Below are 26,376 nucleotides of genomic sequence, written 5' to 3'. Positions count from 1 at the left end.
ACAGGCAGAAAATTCTTTGCCATCTTACCTGTCCTGAGGCGATGGGAAAAGGGGAGCTATTGACCTATAGGACACAAGTCTCCCTCCAACACTCAAGGAGAACCCCAGAATTCAGGTTGCAATCAGAGATGGAAGATGTTAAGGCCTCACCTGATGGGGAAATATTCAGCAATGCTGTCAGTTGCCACATGGACAGTTTGGTTGCTTCTGGAACCCTGTTTTGGACAGAAGGAATGTGGAGAAGGGGTCTTAGGAATAGGCTGAGACAAGCTCAAGATAGAGAACATAAAGGTTTTGGTTATGAGATGCACATTCCTTAAATTATACCCAGGGAGTCAGTCCTGCAAAACACTTGATACGCGCTCGCTCGCGCGCTCTCTCTCTCTCTCTCTCTCTCTCTCTCTCTCTCTCTCTCTCTCTCATGAAAGTGATTATAAACAAGATCTCAACTGACTAGCTCTCTTGCTTATTTTCCTACAAAGATAGGTCTAATACATTAATTTCCATTGAGGAAATATTGGGTCTGTTATATACGTACATGAGAAATCCACAGCCATTGTAAGCTATGATCTCTTGAGCTCATTTAAGCTCTGGCTAAGTCTTTATTTCCAAATGTTTGCATCTCACTTTTAAAAAAATTATTAGTAGTTTCAATAGCCATGAGATTACTCCTTAGAAATAACAATTCTGTTAACTGGAAAAAGGTTTTCATCGCTATTACACTTCAAAAAGAATATCAAAGGGAAAACTGTACTATCAGCTAAGATTTGGTTCTCAGATATAAAAGTTCTACCCTTGCGGTTATCGTGAGCTAGCCATGAGCACAGTCTAGAATAGGAGGGTTCTATGAATTGAGTCAGAATAAGGCGTCATCCACCCAGAGGGAACAAATCTGGGAGGGAGAATCACTGTCAAGGTAAGACAGTTTCAGAGTAATAGTTAACATTTTTTTGAGTAGCCATTATATTCTGGTGCTTACTGAGCTCTATTTTTCATATTAAAATTTGTATTATAAAGTATTTAGAAATTATACAATAAGAGATGCCAATGTGCAGACCATAGAAATTTAAGGTAACATTGTCATTTTTGCTTAAAATCCATCTTTTAAAGCGATAAAACATTACAAATTCAGCTAAAGCTTCTTGTGTATCACTCCAATCATATTTTTGTTTTTTTATTTTTAGCACACCTATATTTACAGAATTTGCCTTTTTCACCCAGCAAATATTTTGATATTTACCTATGTTGATACATGTGGATCTGGTTGATTCACATTAGCTTCTACATGGAACTTCACCGAAGAATGAATCTCAGTTGATCCTCTCCAGTAGGGTCTTTCTACCCTTTTAACATTCAAAAAGTGCTGTAAAGACCAATCCTGTGCATATCTCCTTGTGTACTTGTGCAAATTTCTCTAGGTCCTCTCCTTGAAGCAGATTTTCTGGGTCATTAAGGTATGTTCCCTCCAACTTTATTAGGCATTGCCAAGATTATTTCCAAAGTGATTGTGTCAATTTACACATCTATCAGAAAGGTATGAGTTCTTTTGCCCACTTTTTTCTTGGTATTTTTTCTTTCTTATTGTTTTCTAAGTATTCTTTTGGAAATTTTTTCAATGCAAATAAATTGTTCCAATCTATGGTTTAATACTTCCCTTTACCAGTGTCTTTTATCACAAAAAAAATCTTAATGTGGAAAATTGTAACATTTTCCTCCTAGGTTTGTGCTTTTTATCTTAAAAAGAAACTCTATACCTCAGTGTGACATATTTATTTTCTTCTAAGTGTTTAAATATTTTTCCTCTTCACATCACATTTATCTTCAAACCAGCTAGAATGTATTTTTGCGTATAGTATTAGGGAATCTCTTTTTGCAGAGATAGCCATTAAAAAAAGTCCATCCTTTCACCATTGCTTTAAAGCTATCTGTCATAATACCATGTTTTCATATACAGCTTGGCCTGTTTCTAGGCTGTTTTGGTCTATTGATCTGTCTCTATTTGCTTGTTGATGTCACACAGCTTTACTAAATTACTATAATTTTCTAATAAGTCTTGATATCCAGTAGGGTAAGTTCTAATTTTTTTTTTCAGAATTACTTTGCTCTTCTTGCTCTTTATTCTACCGTATAAATTTTAGGATTAGCTAAATCTCCCATTAGTGTCTTTTAAAAAATCTATTTCTTAATAATTTGTTGGTAGTGAATGGGAACTATTAATTTTTTTTTCAGTTTTGTGGTTGATTGGCCAAATCTTTTATTTAGTATTCCATCGCTGATCAACACAAATATTTGATATTACTGGGGAAGAGGGGAGGGGTGCTGTGTGGCAAAAAAAAATCATGTTGTAATTACACTTGAAGTTGTACTGATTTTCCAAATTAATCTGGCAAGGTTGAGAACGGTTATGATAAATTCTTCTGAACCATGACAAGACATGAATCTCCATTTATTTAGGCTTCTTTTATGTCCTTTAACAAAAATTAGCAATTCTTCCATTAAGGTCTTACACATTTTTGCCAGGTTAACTCCTGGATCTTTTTTTTTTTGGTTGAGCTATTTCTTGCATTTGATCTTCTGGGCCACTATTGCAGCCTCTCCTGTAATTCACCTACTTTATTATTTTGTCAAAAAATCATGTTTTTAGAGTCATATATGTGAGTGTGTTACATTCAGGTCTCTTTAAGGACTTTTTGTTGTTGTTCAGGTGTTCATCTGTTTCTCTAGCAATTATAACACTGAACATGGATCCCAATATTTTGACCCGATCCGTCTTTGCTCCTTAGAGATCCTTGACTGTACAATTACCTTTCTTTCAGATAAACAGAGGAATTCACAGGAGCTAAATGGAAAAGGTGTTTCTTACCTTGTGCTTGGGGTGAAAAAAGGAGATTCTCATATTCTTGAGCCACTTTGGAGGAAGCCTCTGTGATCTTTGCTCAAGCCCTTCTCCCCACCATAAGAGTGTAGACCACTCAACCCATGCCCTTGCCTTTTGTGGACAAGAGGACCTCATAACAGGCTGAGATCCTCAGATGTTGAAATGCCAAGCTCTCAGAGATCCCCTGAGTTTCTGAGCTCTAATGATGCTTACTTTTGTTTCTTCCACCCCTGGGGGAAGAATCCCAATTCTCCAATTCTCTAGAGCCAAGGGCAAGTAGCTTGCAGTTAGGAATCGAAGCTATCTGGATACCCAAATCCACCATTGGTATATTTTCTACTTGTTTTTTAAAATTTGTTGGTGGTGAAAGGGAATGGTATTAATTGATTTTATGGGGGGCGCTTTGCAGTTTTGTGGCTGGTTGGCCAAATTTTTAACATAGTATTCCATCCTAGTTCAACACAAGAATGGTATTTTGAGGAGTAAGGGAACAGGAGATTCTGCAGATTTCCAAAGAATAAGAAAACAGGCAAAATGTGGCCAGCATTCTCCATTTGTTATTTTAGACTTACTGAGTGAATAGAACTTTCTTTCGTTACATATACGACTGATCTAAGTGGTTTTTGTTGTTGCTGTCGGCTGTTTGGTTTTTAATACGGTTAACACTGAGATTCACTTTGAAAGACACTTAGAAATCTTAGGAGTAAAACACACCAATCCCTCCCACTCTCCCAAAAACCTAGTTGGTTTGAATGGACAGAACTGACCGAATTTTCCATTTTAGGTGTGCAGAAAGATCTTTGTAAAAGATCTTAGAACTTTAGGCCTCATTTATCAGGTGAATTTAGAAGGAAGGAAGCCTTTAGGAGAATTTCTACTTGGAAATATAAGAAAACTAGTACGCAGGTTCAAGTCGTGTATTTTTAAATGAACTTGTTGAAAGAAACGTTAACAATTCCAAAACGAAATCAAAACAAGTTTTAACTTTTTCCTCTCAAGTGTACAAAAAACAAAAATTGTGGAGAGAAAGTTAACAGGAAATTCTTAAAACGTGAAAACAACTCTTCCTTGCGCTAGTCCTTGAGTAGTTACCATGGAACAGTCCCTACTTTTCGGCAGCTTCTTTGAAGGCAGATTTTGGTCCCAAGTCTCTTGGTGCTTAGTATCTGCTCCGGTCTCCCCCTCTCTCGGCACAGCTTCCCAAGCGGCCTCCGCCTAGTGGGGCCCTGCGGCCGGACCCGCTGTAGGACTCGCGCGGGGGCGGGCACCCCCTCTCCATGGACCGCGGCCTCCCGCGATCAGCTCTGCCTGCCCGGTCGCGGCCCCTCCAATAGCGCTCGCTCCGGCCGCCACCGTAAGCATCGGGCGGGCAGCCGCGGTACTCGTCGTAGCGGCCGCCGCTGTAAGATGGCGGGGGCCCCCGTGAAGGGGCGGCGCTGCGCGGGTCCCCGTAGCTCTCGAAGGGGTCTCGGTAGGAGCCTCCGCTCGGGTGATACAGGTAGTCGCGGTCGCGCCCCCCGTAGCCGTCTCGGTCACCGTAGCCTCTCGATGGACAGTCGTCCCGGGCGCTGGAGTGGCCGTAGTCGCGGTAGGTGTACTCTCTGGGCGAGGGAGCAAAACCCCGGGGGTCGCGGGCGCTCGAGTAGTCGCGGCTCGACGAGTAGCTGTCTCGGGGCGAGTAGCCCTCCTCCCGGGGGCCCAGGTAGGGGTCACGGCGCGGGGGCGGCGGCTCCCGGCGCAGCGGGCCGGCATAGCCGTCTCGCCCCCGCGTGGCCGGGGGCCGCCCGTGTATTCCACCGTTTCCGCTGCGGGCCGGGCCCGACGGCGCGGCCCTCTTCGGGGGCGGGCCGGCCCTGCGCGGCGGTGGCGGCCCGCGCTTCACAGGCAGCGGGGCCCGGGAGGACCGCAGGTAGAAGTCGCCCGCGTAGCCGCCGTCGTCGGCCGGCCCGCCCCGGGACTCGGGGCGCCGTGGGCCGCTGCCGCGGTCCCCGAGCAGGCCCCTCGGGCGGCTATGGGACGGCGGCGGGCCCCGCCGGCTGCTCTCGAACGCCGGCTTGGTGGCCTGGGCCACCTTTATGGCCTTACCATCCAGGGACTTGCCGTTCATGTCTCTGGCGGCGGCTTTGGCATCTGCCGGGCTTTCGAAGGTGACGAACGCGAAGCCCCGGGACTTGTTGGTTTCTCGATCTTTCATCAGGAGCACCTCGGTGAGGCAGCCATACTTGCCAAACGTGGCCTCGAGGATTTTCTCGTCGGTTTCGAGGTTGAGCCCGCCAATGAAGAGCTTCCCCGGGCGATCCACTTCCACCATGTCTGCGGCTCGGGTGGCGTGGGCTGCGGGTCGGGTGGCGTGGGCGGCGAAGTCGAGGCACCGGTCTTCGCTTCCGAGCCCGCTGGCCGAGGGCGGCTCCTACCGGTTGGGCGGTGCGTCGTCGCGGAAACCCCCGGAACCACAAGTCGGCTGCGCAGGCGGAATGCTCCGGTTTGTGCCTCTCGGGTCTAGTTCCCGCAGCCTGGCTGGCTCTTGCTGGTTGTGATTGGTTGGTGGTGCGGGGAGGGCCGTCCCGCCGGCAACGAGGCAAGTTGGCGGTTTCGTGACTTTTTTCACAGTCGTTTAATTACGACTGAGTAACCTATCCTTGGCCTGAATTCTTTAAGTCACTCCTGAAAAAAAGTTTTTCCCATTGCTCTTAATGAGCGGAATTTTAATGCATTCCAATGCACGTTACCCAAAACCATATTCAAACAGAAAAAGTAGTTGAAAAAAATGGAATAATAATTTTAAAGTTTTAAAATGCAGTTTGTACGTAAAATGTGTTAAGAATACGATTTTTTGCGTTGCCAAGGGGAAGGAGAGAAAATGATACGTGGAGGGTTCTTTGGTGGTATAGGAAGAAGAGGGAGTCATTCTTTGGATGTGCCATCTTTCCCTCCTGCACCGTTTTCTTGCATTTTTCAACCTTCAAAGGACTCAGTTATGTAGTATTGAAACTGCCCTTTAAGATAAATATTGAACGGAAAGTCACCTGAGGGACAAAATAAAGGCAAATGTGACAGCACTAGGACACTCGCCAAAGTAGCACCTAAGCAAGCATAGGACACTAAAGCCTTTACCGCTTCATCGCGAAAGAAAGGCGCACCTCAGGAAAACAAAACATTTTGGGTTCATTCTAACGAATTACACAGTTCAGATTTGTTCCTCACGATATTCTCTGAATGGAAATAAGTATGAAAAGTAAATTGGTGAACTATCTTCACCCAAGATAGTAATGTCTAAAGTCACTTTTTAAAAAAATATTTACTTTGTGTGGGTGTATATATATATTATGTGTTACATTTTTTTATTGCAATAGCCATATAATCTTGAAAAGGGTACTGCAAGAAGGCATTTTTATGATTTTTCTGATTTTTAATGGGTATTCTTTTAAGGCTTTGAGAGTTTTTTAGCATGCATAAATGGAAGTTAAAGTATAAATGCATCCCATCAGTTCATGTGAGGAATTGCAGTAACAAATTTTTATTATTAAAATCATTATTATATTTCTAAGGTAAACTTACCTGTTGGGATGTATTCATTTTTAAATATATTAACGAATTTTGTTTGCTCATACTTAGAAATTTTACATTTCTGGGCATAAAGGGTATTAGCCAATAATTTTCTTCCCCATACCTAGCTGGGGAGATTTTTGCCCAAATTTCTTTTAGTTTTCAGTCTATTCAGATTTTTAAAAATTTCTTCTTGACTTGGTCTTTGTAAGATATACTTTTTTCTAAAAGTTATCCATCTTTGTTTAATTTGAAAATTTATTTTATCAATAGCCTGTCCGGTTTTGCTTTCTTTTTTTGTGACCAGTCTTGCCAGAAGTTTTTTACCTTTTCAAAGAACTACACTTTTTCTTTGCTGATCCTCTGTTTTGATTTTATTTGCTGCTATTGTCTTTTTTCCTTTCCATAATTCTTTGGATTTACAATTTGTATTATTTTTATTCTAGATTTTTAGGTAAGACACTTAGTGCATTAAGAGTTTCAAAAAACATTTCTTCTGATTGTTATATCTAAGTTTAAATTTTACTCTCCATGTACTAGTTAACAGCATGCCCTGAGCTGTGGTACGTGGTTATTTTCACTGTTGTTCAGTTCCTAACATTTTCTCATTTTCATCATTTCTTGACTCATGAATTATAAAGAAGTATGTTTTAAAAATTTCAAACATATGGATATTTTTGGTTTTCTAACATGCTCTATATGATATCCATACGTTGGTATTTGATGAAACTTGCTTTACGACCTGAAGTATATGTGTGCTTGTGTGTGTGTTGTGTGTCTAATAGTCCACGTATGCTTGAGAAGAAAGTATATTCTCTAAATATTGGGGTAGAATTCTTTCCTTATATAGTGATGTTCAAGTCTTCCTCATCCTAACTTATTTTTTATTTGATAGAGTTGTTGAGAACTGTTTTAAACTCCCATAATTGTGGATTTATTAATTTCTCTTTATTTTTATGTCCATTTTTGCCTCATGTAACTTAAGATTATATTCTTAAATGCATGAAGATTGAGAATTGCTATGTATTTCTGGTGAATGATTTTATTATGTAATGATCCTCATTATTTATAATATGTTTTTTACCTTAGTTTGTTTTGTCTGACACTTATGTAGCTCAATATTTTTCAGAATTTTTTCTGCTAGCTTATTGTGTGCCGTCTGTTAACCATGTCTTTCTTGCCTCTTTTTTCCATCTTTCCTGCCATCTCTGGTATCACATGATTTGACTATTCCTTTCTTTTTCCTCTAACAATATGGAAGAAGTTATGTTTTCTATATCTATTCCTTGAATGATTACCTTTAATGTTTTTATTGAGGGCTAACTTATAAACACAAAATTTACAAGTTTATGTATAAAATCTTAAATTTACTGCTTAATTAATTTTTACATATGTGTACATCCATGTAAACATGGATGACCCACATCAAGATCTATAACATTTCCATCACCCCCAATTGTTCCCTCATGCCCCTTTCAAAATAATACCTTCTGCTCAGAGGTAACCACTTTTCTGACTTCCATAAGCATCATTTTGTTTTGCTTGTTCTTTGACTTTACATAAACGGAATCATATAGAATGAACTCTTCTGTGTCTGGCTTATGGCACTCAGTATATTTTTGAGATTCATCCATGTATTGTACACACCAGTAATTGCACTTTTTCTTTGATTTTTTTAGTCATTGTATGACTATACCAAAATATTTTTTTTTCCATTTTTCTGTTGATGGACATAGGAGCTTGTTGGGGAATGATTCCTTTTTCCTCCAGTTACCACAATGCCCTCTCCCCATATAATCAGTCCCAGATCCCACAATACATCCAGAATCCATTCACTTAACTACTTCTGCACTACAATTACCTTCATACCAACTACCTATGTCCCTTAGCTGGACACCTGCTGGGGACACAAAGTCTTATGAGTGGGTAAAATGGTCAACAGTCCCAAGGGTCTGGGACTCCTTGACAAGGGAGCCTCATGTCCCTTGTCAAATATCAAGACCCATTGGTGATCTGTACCCGGAGCTGCAATTAGATTGAGAGAATATAGAAATGTAAGGGTTGATAGAATTTTAGTGGAGGTTTGGATGAGAATTGGAATGTTTAAACAGGCTTTACGTGAAATGATTGGGTCTCTTTGTCTCTTTTACCTGAGTGTATTATGTGGATGGATATTGTATCTGACTGAGGAATGTTTCCCCTACCTACTGTTGTAAAACACAAGACAGAAATTGCTCCTTAAGCAGCATTAATAGGACAAGCTAAATGGGAACAAGTAAGAGTGCCTGAACACAAACGATGCGACCAACAAGGAATTAATTTCCAAAATATAAAAACAGCTCATACAGCTTAATATAAAGAAGATAAACAACCAAATCAAAAAATGGACAGAAGACCTAAAGAGACATTTCTCCAAAGCAGACATACAATGGCCAACAGGCACATGAAAAGATGCTCAACATCCCTAATTATTAGAGAAATGTAAATCAAAACTACAATGAGGTACCACCTCAAACCAGAAGAATAGCCATCTTCAAAATTCTACAAATAATAAATGCTGGAGAGGGTGTGGAGAAAAGGGAACCCTCCTACACTGATGGTGGGAATGTAAATTGGTGCAGCCAATATGGAAAACAGTATGGAGGTTCCTTAAAAAACTAAGGTTACCATATGATCCAGCTATCCCACTCCTGGGCATATATCCAGAGAAAACTCTAATTAAAAAAGATATGTGCACCCCAATGTTCATTGCAGCACTCTTTACAATAGCCAAGACATGGAAGCAGTCTAAATGTCCATTGACAGATGAATGGATGTGGCATATCTTCATACACACACACACACACACACACACACATACACACACACACACACACACACACACTGGAATATTACTCAGCCATAAAAAGAATGAAATAATGCCATTTGCAGCAACATGGATGGACCTAGGGATTATCATACTAAGTGAAGTAAGTCAGACAGAGAAAGACAAATATCATATGACATCACTTATATGTGGAATCTTAAAAAATGATAAAATGAACTATTTACAAAACAGAAACAGACTCACAGACATAGAAAACAAACTTATGGTTACCAAAGGGGAAAAGGGGGAGGGATAAACTAGGAGTTTGGGATTAACAGATACACACTACTATATATAAAATAAACAACAAGGACCCACTATGCAGCACAGGGAACTATCAATATCTTGTAATAACCTATAATAGAAAAGAATCTGAAAAAGAATATATATATATATATATATATATACACACACACACACACACACACACATATATATCTGATTTACTTTGCTGTACACCTGAAACTAACACAACACTGTAAATCAACTATACTTCAATTAAAATTTCTTTTCACAAAAGATTGCCTGAGCCCACACAGTATAGAATAAAACCTTGAATGCTGGTATGAGTGAATCCTCTGTACCAGAGACCTATGTGGAGTATAAACAGGTTTATAGCAAAAGCTTGTGAACACTCCACAGTAATGACTCCTGAGACTTGGACTAGAGAATTTCCATTTGAGGGGCAATTACTAGCTTGCTATTGAACATTAATTGAAACTGTCCCTATGACTGAAGGACAAAAAAAATAATCTTCTCACCTCACACCTATTAGTATGGTTACTATCGAAAGAAAAAAACAGAAAATAACATGTTGGGGAGGATGTTTAGAAACTGGAACACTTGTGCACCTACTGGTAGGAATGTAAAATGGTGCAGCCACTATGGGAAACAGGGTGGTGGTTTTTCAAAAAATTAAAAACAGAATTACCAGATGATCCAGCAGTCTACTTCTAGGTATGTATAAAAAAGAATTGAAAGCAGGGTCTCAGATATTTTATACCCATGTTCATAGCCACATTATTCACAATAGCCAAGAGGTGGAAGCAACTCGTGTCCATTGCCAGATTAGTGGATAAACAAAACGTAGTATGTATGTACAGTGTAATATTATTCAGACTTAAAAGGGAAGGAAATGCTGACGCCTGCTACAATATGGATGAACTTGGAGGACATTATGCTAATTATTTAAAATAAGCCATTCACAAAAAAGACAAATACCGTATGGTGATTTCACTTACAAAAGGTGTCCTAGAATAGTCAAGTTCATAGAAACAGAAAGTGGAGCAGCGGTTGACAGGGGTGGAGGGAGGGAGAAATGAGGAGCTATTGTTTAACTGGTATAGAATTTCAGTTCTTCCAGATGAAAAAGTTCTAGGGATTTGTCACACAACAATGTGAATATACTTAACACCACTGAATTTCACATTTAAGAATAGTTAAGATGGCAAACTTCATGTTATGTGTATTTAAGCACAACTAAACATTTTGTAAATAAAAAATAAATCATAATCTTAAAACCTGAAGTATCAGTGACATCTTGGGTGAGGTCAGAAAAACATGTTCATGGGGAGGGCAGTGGCCAGTAGAGTTCCATAATAAAATGGAAATGGTTTGTATAGGAATATGTTATCAGAGGAATGCAGAGTTACTCAGTGGATTCACAAGCAGGTGTACTCTTTTCTCCAAGGACTGACTATGGAAACACATGAGGGAACCGCCAGGGTCTATTCTATGGATGGTGCCCTGTAAACAGCTTTTCAGCTGACCAAAAAAGAGCTACTTCATTTATGGATGGCAGTTCCAAGGTGAACGGACCGCATCCTGTTGGGAAGGTTACCATATTGTTCAAAGAAGGTAAAAACCAATTAGTTCAGCAGGACTTTTGGGTCCTCCTTTTGAGTAGGAATCCAATGTAATAATGAAAAAAAAACCCAGTCAGTTCAGTGAGCTGAATTATATTCTGTTTACCTAGCAATGACAGAAGAAATGAATGATGATAAAAAGCCCCTGTGTTTGAGCTTTTACTGACTCATCGGTGGTGTCCAATGGCCTGGCCTTAAGGAAATGGAAAACTGGCCTCATAAAGGGATGCCCCTATGAGGCATGGCCATATTGAAATCACTATGAGAATCTGAGGGATGCATTACAGTAGGACATGGTGATGCCCGTAGGAAGAAGTGACTAGCAGGTTCACAAGGTGGTTGGAACTGACTAATGGATATCCTGGTGTGCTTGGTTGAGGAGGCCACCTGGGTGCATAAAATGAGTGGCACTGAGGGACTACAGCAATACAGAGATGGACTCAGTCTAGACATACTCCCTTGCACCTCTGAAGCATAAACTGCCACTAAGAACTGTTTTGTTTGCCAAAAGAAAAAGAAAAAAAGACAGAGCCTGCAGATGGGATGTTTCAGATACCTTGGAGGCGGAAAGACCGTGAACATAGCAAGTGGCAAGTGAGTCAGATGCTGGTATCCAATGGGTCTTGACAAGAATAGATCCTGACTCTGGTGTAGACTTTGCTTACTCAGAGATAGATGCAAATGCTCAGAGTACTATAAAAGAAGAATACAGAAAATATTATACCAATGTGGATCACCAAGTGACATTTCTTCAGACCAAGGTACATACTTCACACCCCATAGTGCAAAGAGATGGACAGAGAGATATCCTGCTCAGAGTAATAGTTTGATAGACAGTTGGAATTGGGAATTAAAGCATTAGTTGTCTAAAAGGCAGGTAGATACAGGCATGAGGGGCTCTCTTACCTTCATGAGTGTGTGCTCACACTCAACATGAGCGGGGCTAAGGGAGTGTCCTCACTAACTAGCGTCCTCTTTTTCTTTTCTCTCTTATGGATATGGGGTGGAGGAGGATACTAGTATGACTGTGCAGTCCTTCCCACATGGAAGATGACTGATGACCATAACTTTTTCTTTCCTTCCCACCTCACCTCACCTTTCTTTTCCTTACGTAATGGTCACAGAATCAGGGCTGCCACTACAAGTCCCAGAAGGAGGGGTGATACCCAAGCAAGAAACTATAAATTTTTATGTCAGAATTCCTAAGGACCTGATGGAGTGGATTGTCCCTTTACCCTTTTTGGCAAAACTGGGATTAACAGTGAATGCAGCTATATTGTCTAATGGTAAAAACGGCCATGGCTTCTGTGTCTACATGACCCTACTCTAAATGAATGGGAGGTACTTTCTACAGGAGTACTGCTGTCTGCAACCTAGAGCAGCATAGCGGGTGCCACGCTCCCTTCCAAATGTGGAAAAGTTTGGGTATAAATGGAGAGAGGGAGGGTAAAGGAATGAATAAATGGGTTACATGAAGAGGGACACCCAAAATTACATTAACACTCTGAAAGCGGCTCAAAGCAAGAGATGATATTATCTCTTAGCTCGATGAGACCACATGCCTGAAAGAATGGAGCTACACAGTGCAGAGGCCACTCCTGCTTTTGGAACCTGCCAAGATCAAATGGAAGCCTGCAAACCTGGGTGGCCTCATCCTGGGAGATCTTTCATACAATATGAAGACGGACTGGACTGAATGGGACTCTGGGAATGTGCCAGTCTCTTTTGACTTTCATTTTCCAAGTTATATCTACCATAATGCAATATGGTCTTACACTTACATTGTTGTTAAAATGATAATACTGATATTGATAGTCAAATGTACTTGGAAATTGAGTTAAAAGTCTCCTATTTCTTTTTTATTTTTTATTAAAATTTTTTTTTTTTTTTTGCAGTATCCAGGCCTCTCACTGTTGTGGCCTCTCCCGTTGCGGAGCACAGGCTCCGGACGCACAGGCTCAGTGACCATGGCTCACAGGCCCAGCCACTCCGCGGCATGTGGGATCTTCCCGGACCGGGGCACGAACCCATGTCCCCTGCATCGGCAGGCAGACTCTCAACCACTGCACCACCAGGGAAGCCCCAAAAGCCTCCTATTTCTATTCCACACTGACTCCTCCAAATGTTGCCGTATCTGTTTAGGTCAGACAGATATGATCTTTTTGCTATAAGGGATCCGTTGTCAAAGACCAGGGGGTAGCCTATGGTACAACAAAAAACATTTATTTGGTCTTTGTCTGAAACCCTTGCAATTTCCTGAGTGATAGGAGTGTCTTTTATTGTCCATAATGAGACCCTTTCCACCACACCTGAGGAAACTCCTAACGGGGCACCTAGAGAGCTTCAGGTTGGGGACTGGTCACCAGAGGAACCAGCCATGAGATTAGAGGGTTAGAACCTGATCTCTGGGAAGGGGGCTGAAGATTGAATTCAATCACTAATGGCCAATGATTTAATCAATCCTGCCTATGAAATGAAACCCCATGTAAAAACCCTAAACAACAGAGTTCAGGGAACGTCTGGGCTGGTGAACACAGGATGTGCTGGGAGGATCATGTACTTGGAAGGGGAACGGAAGCTCTGTGAATCTACTCCTCCCCACTCGCAACTTGCTCTTCATCTGGTTGTTCATTTGTATCCTTTATAATAAACTATAATCATAAGTATAGCACTTTCCTTAGTTCTGTGAGTCATACTAGAGAATTATAGAACCTGAGGGGGATTGTGGGAATTCCCAAGTTAGTAGTTGGCCTGGAATCTATTGTGGTAATCAGGGAGCGATGGTATGTCATTTCCCAACAACAGTCCTCAAGTCTCTGACACCAACTGGGTGTCCCATAATTCAACTCATTTCTGACACTATGTACCTAGAGTTAGCACAGACCATGCAGCTTAAGGCCTCAGTTCCAACAAAACTGCTCTCACTTCAGCGGCCAGCTGCAAATGGGTCCCCAAATTTCTGCCTGGCCAACTACAGAGCAACTACAATGAAGAGGTTCTGACATACATGGTCTTTGTAAATTCTACACTCGTGGTCTGGGCCGCTCATTTTGAAATATTTTAAAGTAATAATTATAATATCTGAAATTATAAAAAGGCATTAAATAGATGAGTATTTTGTGTGTTTACCCACTGTGCCCCACGTACCCATGAAAAAGAATGTCTCATACTATTTTTCAATCCTTGTACAACTACTGGCAGCAAACTGTAGTAGATTTGAATGATGAATGAAGGTACGAATACCAGTGAACAAGGAAGGGTCCACCAAACGAGCTACAACCAGGTAGGGGGGTGGGGGCATTCCCTATGGAGTCTTTCACTGGCTACACTGGCACCAGTATCCTCCAAGAGAGTAACTGGGCCAGGGTACCCTAGATGGAGACTTAGGGGGCAGAGGCGCTCCAAGATGAAAAAATGTATTACCATCAGGGAATAGAGATGACATTTCAAGAAAAATAAAAAAGAATAACACTCCTCGCTCTAAAAATTAAAAACAAAAAAAAATCTCTGCAAAGGGCTACGCCCTGACAAGGATGAGTTTCAGAACACGAGGAATCGTCTTGAAGGTCCCTATCTCCTCAGGGTAGAAATCCCTAAATCAATTGAATGAGATCCCCATCCTTCCTACTAGGAAGGTCAGGGGAATTTCTCTGGAAGCAGCACCAGCGCCTGTAGCCTGGGCCCCTGAATCTGTCCCCAGTATCTTCAGGGACTGAGTTCTGATCCAACCATCCGGACACACAGAGTGATCTCACGACTCTATACCATGACACAAACTCCTTGACAGTGAGGAGGGAGCTTCCCAGTTAGTCTGAAGCTTGGGCACCCTCTCTTTTTCTTCTTAATTTTTAAAATTGTGGTAAAATACACTTAACATAGAATTTACCACCTTAAGCATTTTTAGATACACAGTTCAATAGATGTGATGTTGTGATTTATAATAAATATATATTTTTGTCTTGGCCCATGGTTCCTGGCTCACAGCTCCTAAAACCCTTGGAATTTCCTAAGCAATGAGAGCAATGGGAAATATTTAATATTTGGTTTTTGTCATGGGTTTCTGAAATAGCTCCAGAGCCATAAAGGTGAAAGGAATGTCTTGTTATTCATAACAAGCCCCCTTCTACCACACTTGGGTTTATGTTAATGAGACAACAGTGAACCAGAGAACTTATTGAACTTAGGTTGTGGTGAGGAAGACAGACAGAAAGAAATAAAATAAGGAAATCTTTGTGTTAGTGCTAGGAAAGGAAGGAACACCGATGCATTGTTAGGAAAAGGGGAGAGGGTGGTACTTACGATAGAGCACTCAACCTCCCGGAGGAGATATTTAAAGGATGGTCCACAGCCAGATCTATGAAGAGTGGAAGAGCAGAGTAGGCAACTGCACAAAGGACCAGGGGTGAAACACTTGGAGCACACAAGGAACTGGGAAGAAATTACATTGTTTAGTGAGAGGGGAGAGTGACATATTGGAAAGCTGAACCAAATCATGTAGCCTTTTGAATACGAAGAATTTGGTCCAGCTCTAGTAACGTTCACTTACTCTCTCATTCAAAGAATATTTCTTGAACATCTGATATTAAGGCAGGCATTGTACTAGGTGAAAGAGATTCTGAGGTGATGACAAACAGTAAAGGGGGCTGTTGAATTAAAAAATTAATTACTTCTGAAAGACAAAAGTACTAACAATAGTCTTTCTTCCCTCTGTTGCTATAAAGGAACCTGTTCATTTTCACCCTTTCCTCTGCTCTTAAAGAAGGATATTTATTTTCTGGTAGAGGTTCTGTGATGATCTACAAAATAAAGAAATGAAGACTAAGGAAGGAAAAGAAAAATATTAGAAGGAACGATATATGCATAAGAAAACACACAAAATGATAAACTGAAAGTTTAGGGTGTTATTCTGTTTGAAAGTACTGTTGTCAAAGGTTTACGTTGTGTTTAGGGGACAAAAGATGAGGCTGAATGTAATCATTAGTGGTGGAAGGAGAGGGAAAAGAGACTTCAATATGGTTTTTGTTTTGTTTTTAAAGAAAACTACATTGAAAGTAGTGCAGACAATATAGAGTAGAATGCAGTATGAGAAACCAGGAGACCAGACAGGAAATCATGACCTTAAAGAAACCGTAGCAGGAGACTAGAAAGAGGAATCTTTTCAACCTAGTTATCCATTATAATTTTCTCTTTCACTCTTAAATGTGCTTATGATACAAGGTATGATATGTGTTTTTTTCCTACACCATGAAGCAATGAACTCCATTCGCCTCAGACGATGACCTGGTGTCCCACAAATTTAACTCAGTTCTGACGCTATCTACCTGGAGATAGCATCAGGTCCAATAGGTTAAAGGCTCAGTCCCACAAGACCGCCCCCACATCAGATGCCAGTCATAAGTCCAACTGTGTGTCTGACCAACTGGCTATAAACCCGAGGACCTCAGACCCCTTCCTGAGGTTCAGTTAATTTTCTGCAGTGGCTCACGGAACTCAGGAAAGTAATTTACTTACTAGATTACTGGTTTATTACAAACGACAGTAAAGAATACGAATGAAGAGCCAGATGAAGAGACACATAGGGCTTTAAGTCCTGCACAGCAGGAGCTTCTGTCCCCAAGGAGTTTGAGGCCTGGCAGGTGTATGCGTTCTGGTTACCATCCTGGAAGTTCTCCAGATCCCTCCCTTTTGGGTTTTTATGGAGGCTCCTTTATATAGGCATGATTGATTAAATCACTGGCCATTGGTGACTGAGTCAACCTCGACACCTACCCCCTCATCCCTGATTACAGAAGGTGTGATTGAAAGTTCCAACCCTTTAACTGGTTGGTTCCCCTGGCAACCAGCTCCACCATCCATAAGGGGTTTCCCACTGTCACCTCAGAAACAACTCAGGTGTGGCTGAAAGGGCTTGTTATGGATTACCCTTTTCACCTGTATGGCTCTGAAGCTATTTCAGAAACTGAGGACAAAAGATGAAATATTAGAACAAAAGGTGCTCCCATTGTTCTTATCAATGAGGAAATTCTAAGGGTTTTGGGAGCCCTGAGCCAGGAACTGTGGAAAAAGACTATAATTTATTTTATTATAAATCACAGTATCACAGTAGGGTATAGATGGTTGTCCTTCAGACCTTCTCCCTCCTCCTTCAACCCAAAGTTCATTTTCTCCCCAGCTAAGAATAAAGAATGTTAGTGAGACATAAATATTTTTTTAGCCTCCATTTTACAGATAATCGAAGTGTGAAAATACTAAATATCTGCCAACATCACAGAACCTGTAACTGATAGTAACAGGACTAAATCCCAAATCCTTTGATTTCAGATCCACTTGAGGTGTGGAACACAACTTGATGCCAGGAGCAACCCTCACTTGTGACAACCAAAATGTCCCCTTGGTGGCCAAATCACCAACCAGAGTTGAGATCCACTAAGAGGCGAGCATTGTTAAGAAAAATCATCCAAAACTTAAAAATAGGCAAAAGGGGCTTCCCTGGTGGCGCAGTGGTAGAGAGTCCGCCTGCCGATGCAGGGGACACAGGTTCGTGTCCCGGTCCGGGAAGATCCCACATGCCGCGGAGCGGCTAGGCCCGTGAGCCATGGCCGCTGAGCCTGTGCGTCCGGAGCCTGTGCTCTGCAACGGGAGAGCCCACGGCGGTGAGAGGCCCGCGTATCGCAAAAAAAAAAAAAAATTGGCAAAAGGTATTACTGGTATTACTGAGTGTCCTTTCACTGTAGTTCTAGGCATTGTCTAGCAGGCCGGGGATTATCTGATTTTCTAGGGGTGTGTATCTTTATGTCAGATTAAACAAGGAGACCAATAGACTGAGGTGGTTCTAATACCTTAGCAGCCTACTAAACAAACCAAAACAGAAACCTATATATGCCTCAAGGTTAAGAAATCGAAACCTAAGGACAACCAATCACAGCCAACTAGGCTTTTCCACATAAGGAAAACGCTTAAGCTTTAGCCAGTCAAATAATTTTCCAGTTTTGCGTCTGCCTCTTCTCTATAAAAGCCTTTCCCTTAGCTCCTGTCCGGTGGAGTGCTCCTAAACATTTCTGGTTTGGCACTGCCCTATTTAGTTTTTTCTTTAAATAAACTCTTAAAATTTTTGATTTGCCTCTGCTTATGTTTTAACAGTTCTCTGACTCTCAATTCTATTGATCAGAAGATTCACAACTTTGTAAGCATAAAGATTATCTTACAGAGACCTGATAGCAATGCAAATAATTCTTGTCCTCGATCAGTGCAAATTTCCTCTGTGATGGAAAAGATAATCCCAAAGTTTATCATTTATTGCCTTGTAGGACATCAATCAGTTTTGTATTTACCTTACAATGTTATTCTAACTTTAAAAAAAAATGCCTTTCATTCTACAAACAAATGCTGGAGAGAGTGTGGAGAAAAGGGAACCCTCCTACACTGTTGGTGGGAATGTAAATTGATACAGTCACTATGGAGAACAGAATGTAGGTTCCTTAAAAGACTAAAAATAGATTTACTACATGATCCTGCAATCCCACTCCTGGGCATATATCCAGAGAAACCTATACTTCAAAAAGATACTTGTACTCCAATGTTCAGTGCAGCACTATTCACAGTAGCCAAGACATGGAAGCAACCTAAATGTCCATCAACAGATGAATAGATAAAGAAGACGTGGTACATATATACATGGGAATATTAGTCATAAAAAAGAATGAAATAATGCCATTTGCAGCAACATAGATGGACTTAGAGATTATCATACTAAGTGAAGTAAGTCACATAAATATCATATGATATCACTTATATGTGGAACCAAAAAAAAAATGGATACAAATGAACTTATTTACAAAATAGAAACAGACTCACAGGCTTCGCAAACAAACTTATGGTTACCAAAGGGGAAAGGTGGAGGGGAGGGATAAAGTAGGAGGTTGGGATTAACATATATACACTACTGTATATAAAATAGATAATCAAAGAGGACCTACTGTAATAGGACAGGAGACTCTACTCAATACTCTGGAATAACCTATATGGGAAAAGAATCTGAAAAAGAATAGATATATGTATATTTATAACTGAATCACTTTGCTGTACACCTGAAATTAACACAACATTGTAAATCAACTATACTCCAAAATAAAATTTAAAAATTTTTAAACGCTATTCATGATGGATATATAAACACTTGTTCGTCAAATGCTTTGTAAAGCTGCATCTCACTGGTTCCCTTACTAATGAATTGATAATATTCTTTGACAAGAGTTCATTTTGCATTTGTTTAACCAAAGGGCCATGATTTAGAAAGAGCCATGATTTGAAATCCTCAAAAATTATTTAACTTTATCACTGGATCCACAATGGACGAATCAGAGTCTTTGGAAGACATTTTAAACTAAAGCAGGGGAATAAAAGAGATCTTTTCCCCTTGGTTGCTAAGCTGAAAGCATGTGAGCTCAAAGCTGCCTGTGACATACCTCTACCACATTTACCCAATACCATAGCCTCAAAATATCTAAAGGAAAATTTTAAAGAACTATAAGAAAAAAAACTTTTCCATCATATTAAAAGATTTAAAGAAAATGTTCTCAATAATTTATAGATTGAGCAACAAAAATTAGTACAAGATGATCTGAACTGCATAATTAAAAAGCTTGATTCAATGGATATATACACATGTGCACACACTCAGTCATGGGAAAATACATATTCTTTTCAAGCACACATAGAAAATTGATTATATACTAGGCCATGAATTATATCTTAACTAATTTCAAACAACATTTTCACATTATCTGAACTCTATTAGGTTAAAAACAATAACAAAAAGGTAACTTTAAAAATGCCTCTCATGCAACTCAATAGAAAGAAAACGAACAACCCCATCCAAAAATGGGCAGAAGACCTAAATAGACATTTCTCTAAAGACGATATACAGATTGCCAACAAACACATGAAAGGATGCTCAATATCACCAATCATTAGAGAAATGCAAATCAAAACTACAATGAGGTGTCACCTCACACGGGTCAGAGTAGCCATCATCAAAAAATCTACAAACAAGAAATGCTGGAGAGGGTGTGGAGAAAAGGGAACCCTCTTGCACTGTTGTTGGGAATATAAATTGATACAGCCACTATGGAGAACAATATGGAGGTTCCTTAAAAAACTAAAAATAGAACTACCATTCAACCCAGAAATCCCACTACTGGGCATATACCCTGAGAAAACCATAATTCAAAAAGAGTCATGTACCACAGTGTTCACTACAGCACTATTTACAACAGCCAAGACATGGAAGCAATCTAAATGTCCATCAACAGATGGATGGACAAAGAAGATGGGGCACATATATACAATGGAATATTACTCAGTCATAAAAAGAAACGAATTTCAGTTATTTGTAGTGAGGTGGATGGACCTAGAGTCTGTCATACAGAGTGAAGTAAGTCAGAAAGAGAAAAACAAATACCATACGCTAACACATATATATGGAATCTTAAAAAAAAAAAAAAAAGGTCATGAAGAACCTAGGGGCAGGACAGGAATAAAGACACAGATGTAGAGAATGGACTTGAGGACACGGGGAGGGGGAAGGGTAAGCTGGGATGAAGTGAGAGAGTGGCATGGACATATATGCACTACCTAATGTAAAATAGCTAGCTAGTGGGAAGCAGCTGCATAGCACAGGGAGATCAGCTCAGTGCTTTGTGACCACCTAGAGGGGTGGGCTAGGGAGGGTGGGAGGGAGGGAGATGCAAGAGGGAGGAGATATGGGGAAATATGTATATGTATAGCTGATTCACTTTGTTATAAAGCAGAAACTAACACACCATTGTAAAGCAATTATACTCCAATAAAGATGTTAAAAAAATGCCTAAGTTTGGAAATGTACAAGCACACTTCTATGTGACATGTGGGTCACAGAAAAAAAAATTCATGTAAATCAAAATATTTGGACATGAATGCTAATTAAAATATTCCATATACTGGATGGACTTGGAGGGTATTATGCTTAGTGAAAAAAGTCAGAGAGAGAAAGACAGATACTGTATGATATCACTTATACGTGAAATCTAAAAAATAAAACTAGTGAATATAACTAAAAAGAAAGAGACTCAAAGATACAGCGAACAAAGTAGTGGTTATCAGTGGGGAGAGAGAGAAGAAGGGAGGGGCAATATAGGGGCAGGGGATTAAGACGTACAAACTACTATGTATAAAATAAATAAGCTACAAGGATATATTGTACAACAATATAGCCAATTATTTTATAACAACTATAAATGAAGTATAACCTTTAAAAATAGTGAATCACTATGTTGTACACTTGAAACTTATATAATGTTGTAAATCAACTGTACTTCAATTAACAAAAAAGACTCCATGGTCAAGCATGGGAATTCAGCTAAAATGTAAATAGAAAGGAATTTATATTCTTAATGCTTGTAATAAAAGAAAAGGTTGGAAGTCAATAAGAATCTAACTTGAGAAGTTATCAGGCTTCCCTGGTGGCGCAGGGGTTGAGAGTCTGCCTGCCGATGCAGGGGACACGGGTTCGTGCCCTGGTCCTGGAGATCCCACATGCCGCGGGAGAGGCCACAACAGTGAGAGACCCGCGTAACGCAAAAAAAAAGAAGTTAGCATACTGACAAAAATTCAAAGATAACAGAAATGATAAAATAAGAATTTACAAAATAAATTTATAAAATGAAAACAGACAAAATGTAAAGAATCAACAAATCCAACATTTGTTTTGACCACCCTATTTGATTCTTTGACTATCCTATTTGACTCCTTAACTACACTATTTATTGATAAAATTGCAAACCACCCCTAACACAGAGCTCTGTTTAGGGTGAGGGGAGTGGTTTCCCTGATGCACAAATTTGAGGAGATGCCAAAAAAAAATCAGTAATCAAGATAAATAATATTTTAGGGAATATTTTAAAAAATCAAAATTAGTGCAAAAATATCCATGATAACCAAATATTAAAAATTTAAATAAAGACAGTGTCTGACCCTGAACTTGCACAACCCTGAGAATAAGTGCCTCACTTGCCTCACCCTAATCCTGGTCATCACTGATAGCAGTGATACCAGGCATGTTTTCAAAATGTAAGTGGCATTGCTTCTAGTATATTGTTAGCTCAGGGTAAACAGTCCTTATGTTATGGAAGTACCTGACCAAAAAGACTAAATTTTATTAAATGCCTTTTCAACATATAATATATTAAGGTGGTTATTTGGTCTTTCTCCATCAGTCAACTAATACTTGTCCTCTCTTGTACTTCTGTTATAAATCATAAGAATCATGGTATATTTTAACTGTTAGAATTAATTTTCAAATATATTTGATCTTTGCATATATATTCATAAGTGGCATTCAATTGTAAATTTATCTTTGTAAGTTCTATTATCGAAGTTTTTTTAACCTTATAAAATGAAATGGAAAAGTTATCTTCCTCTGTAATGCTCTGAAATTTAGTTTAAAAAGCAAAAGAATTTTCCTTTATCTGAAAATTTGTTAGAAATCCCCTTGATAAGAAGCATGTATTGGGAATTCCCTGGGAGTCCAGTGGTTAGGACTTGGTGCTTTCACTGCCATGGGCCGGAGTTCAATCGCTGGTCCAACCCTGGTCAGGGAACTAAGATCCCGCAAGCTGCTCACAAAATGAAGCATTTATCGGGCTTCCCTGGTGGCGCAGTGGTTGAGAGTCCGCCTGCCAATGCAGGGGACATGGGTTTGTGCCCCGGTCTGGGAAGATCCCACATGCCACAGAGTGGTTGGGCCCATGAGCCATGGCCGCTGAGCCTGCACGTCTGGAGCCTGTGCTCCACAACGGGAGAGGCCACAACAGTGAGAGGCCCACGTACTGCAAAAAAAAAAAAAAAAAAAAAAAAAAAAAATATATATATATATATATATATGGAGCAACATAAGTAGATTTTAGAAATATGGTATTGAGTGTTAAAAGGCAAGATATACAATAACCAAGACATGGAAACAACCTAAATGTCCATCGACAGAGGAATGGATAAAGAAGATGTGGTACATATATACAATGGAATATTATTTGGCCATAAAAAAGAATGAAATAATGCCATTTGCAGCAACATGGTTGGACCAGAGATTATCATACTAAGTGAAGTAAGTCAGAAAGAGAAAGAAATACCATATGATATCACTTATATGTGGAATCTAAAATATGACACAAATGAACTTACCTACAAAAGAGAAACCGACTCACAGACATGAAGAACAGTCTTTGGTTGCCAAGGGGGAGGGGAAGTCGGGGACGGTTGGATTGGGAGTTTGGGACTAGCAGGTCCAAACTATTATATATAGAATGGATAAACAACAAGGTCCTAACTGTATAGCACAGGGAACTATATTCAATATACTGTGATAAACCACAATGAAAAATAATATGAAAAAGAAATTTTTTTAATATATTTTTTTAAATGTCCTGTGTATTTTAAAGAAATTAAGGGAAAAAAAGGTAAGGTATATAAATGGCACCATGCCATTTATGCAAAAATTTCATACCTCTAAAAATAACATTGCATCTTTTATAAGGTACATATAGTTCTATGGCATATTTCAAACACATTAGGTAAGTTGCCTATAGGTGAGAAGGGGACATGGTTAATGGATATAAATTACCCAACTAATCAACCAACCAATAGTTGACAGAAAGCCCTTGCATAAACCAAAGAGAATATAATACCATGAACTGGATCCATGGAACAGAACAGACAGCCCAGAAATAAACCCACACACCTACAGTCAATTAATCTTCGACAAAGGGGGCGAGAATATAAAATGAGAAAAAGATGGTCTTTTCAGCAAGTGGTGCTGGGAAAGTTGGACAGCTGTATGTAAATCAATGAAGTTAGAACATATCCTCACACCATGCACAAAGATAGACTCAAAATAGCTTAAAGACTTAAATATATAAAAGACATCATAAAACTCCTAGAAGAGATCATAGATAGGCAAAACATTCTCTGACATAAATCGTACCAATGTTTTCTTAGGTCGATCTCCCAAGGCAATAGAAATAAAAACAAAAATAAACAAATGGGACCTAATCAAACTTACAAGCTCTTGCACAGCAAAGGAAACCATAAAAAAATGAAAAGACAACCTATGGAATGGGAGAAAATATTTGCAAACGATGTGACCAACAAGGGCTTAATTTCAAAAATATACAAACAGCTCATACAACTCAACAACAAAAAAATAAACAACCCAGTCGAAAAATGGGCAGAAGACCTGAATAGACATCTGTCCAAAGAAGACATACAGATGGCCAATAGGTACATGAAAAGATGCTCATCATGGCTAATTATTAGAGAAATGCAAATCAAAACTACAGTGAGGTTCCACCTCACACTAGTCAGAATGGCCATCATTAGAAACTCTACAAATAACGAATGCTGAAGAGAGTGTGGAGAAAAGGGAAGCCTCCTGTGCTGTTGGTTTGGGAGTGTAAATTGGTGAGCTACTATGAAAAACAGTAGAGAGGGTCCTCAGAAAACTAAAAATAGAATTACCATATGATCCAGCAATCCCACTCCTGGGCATATATCCAGACAAAACTGTAATTCAAAAAGATACATGTACCCCTATGTTCATAGTAGCACTATGTACAATAGCCAAGACATGGAAGCAACCTAAATGTCCATCGACAGATGAATGGATAAAGAAGATGTGGCACATATACACAATGGAATACTACTCAGCCATAAAAGAGAATGAAATAATGCCATTTGAAGCAACACGGATGGACCTAGAGATTGTCATACTAAGTGAAGTAAGTCAGAAAGACAAGTACCATATGATATCACTTACATGCAGAATCTAAAATATGGCACAAATTAACCTATCTACAAAATAGAAACAGACTCACAGACATAGAGAACAGACTTGTGGTTGCCAAGGGGGAGGGAGGGTGGGAGAGGGATGGACTGGGAGTTCTGGGTTAGTATATGCAAATTATTACATATAGAATGGATAAACAACAACGTCCTACTGTATAGCACAGGGAACTATATTCCGTATCCTGGGATAAATCATAATGGAAAAGAACACAAAAAGGAATGCATATATGTGTATAACTGAGTCACGTTGTTGTACTGCAGAAATTAATACAACACTGCAAATCAACTATATTTCAATAAAAAAATAAATTGAAAAAATATATACATAATACCATGAACTGATGAAGTATGTTAAACTCAGCCTTTCGGACCTGATGATCCCCCCTACCAACTAATTTTAATTTTCACCTTCTGTTTATCTAGCCATTCAACATTTGAGTGCCTATATAAGTGCTGAGTATATAAACATATTTTTCAGTTACTGCCCACATGGAATACACATTAATGTGGTGGAGCAACAATATCACTAATTACGACACAAGGTACATAAATATCACACAAAATAAACCTTAAGGTTAAAAGCATTATAAGACATAAAAGGTTATCAAGAATTCATCAGGAAACATAATCATTCTAAATTTGCAGTCTCTAATAAAAGTCTCAAAATATAGAAAATAAAAACTAACAGAACTACAAAGTGAAATACACAAATCTGTAATTATAACAGAGATTTTAACATATTTTTCACAATAATCGAATTATCTGGGAAAAAAATCACTAAAACTACCAGATGATTTGAGCAACAGGATTAACAATCTTAACTGATACAAAATACTGCAACCCACAACTCTTCATATTCTTTTTAAGCACACTTTGGGACACATATAAAAACTGGGTCATGAAATAAATGTCAACAAATTTTTTAAAATTGAAATCATGCATAGTATGTTCTCAAACTACAGTGCTAGAGATTAAATATAAAAAGATAATAAGAAACCCCTCTTACGTTTGAAAATTAAGGAGTACACTTTAGAATAATCCATGGGTTGAAGAAGAAGTCATAAGGGAAGTTAACTATTTTAGACTCAAAATAAGAAAACACTACAGATAATATCAAAACTTGTCTGGTGAAGTTAATGCAGTGATGTGAAGGAAAATCATAACCTGAAGCCTGTTGGAAAAGAAGGAAATATGAAACATGACTAGCTATCTAAACACTAGAGATGATTTAGAAATTGAGCAGATTAATAATATAATAATACTAGACACTTGCCAGTAAGTTTTAAAATTCAGCTGAAATGGATAAAATCACAGGAATAATATCACTTACCAAAAATTACTCAGTA

At 39.3% G+C, this 26,376-nt stretch overlaps 1 protein-coding gene across 1 annotated transcript; it reads right to left on the bottom strand.

Annotated features, from left to right (window-relative positions):
* Positions 1–4,037: 4,037 nt before the first annotated feature.
* On the bottom strand, positions 4,038–5,189 carry RBMXL2 (RBMX like 2). Its single transcript, XM_065882669.1, has one exon. The coding sequence runs from the start codon at positions 5,187–5,189 to the stop codon at positions 4,038–4,040; it is 1,152 nt and encodes a 383-aa protein (XP_065738741.1).
* Between the last annotated feature and the right edge of the window lie 21,187 nt (positions 5,190–26,376).

This window comes from Phocoena phocoena, chromosome 8 (genome assembly GCF_963924675.1).
Source record: "Phocoena phocoena chromosome 8, mPhoPho1.1, whole genome shotgun sequence".
Taxonomy (NCBI): domain Eukaryota; kingdom Metazoa; phylum Chordata; class Mammalia; order Artiodactyla; family Phocoenidae; genus Phocoena; species Phocoena phocoena.
Note: the sequence above shows the minus strand (reverse complement) of the source record. Positions and strands in the feature narration are given on the sequence as shown.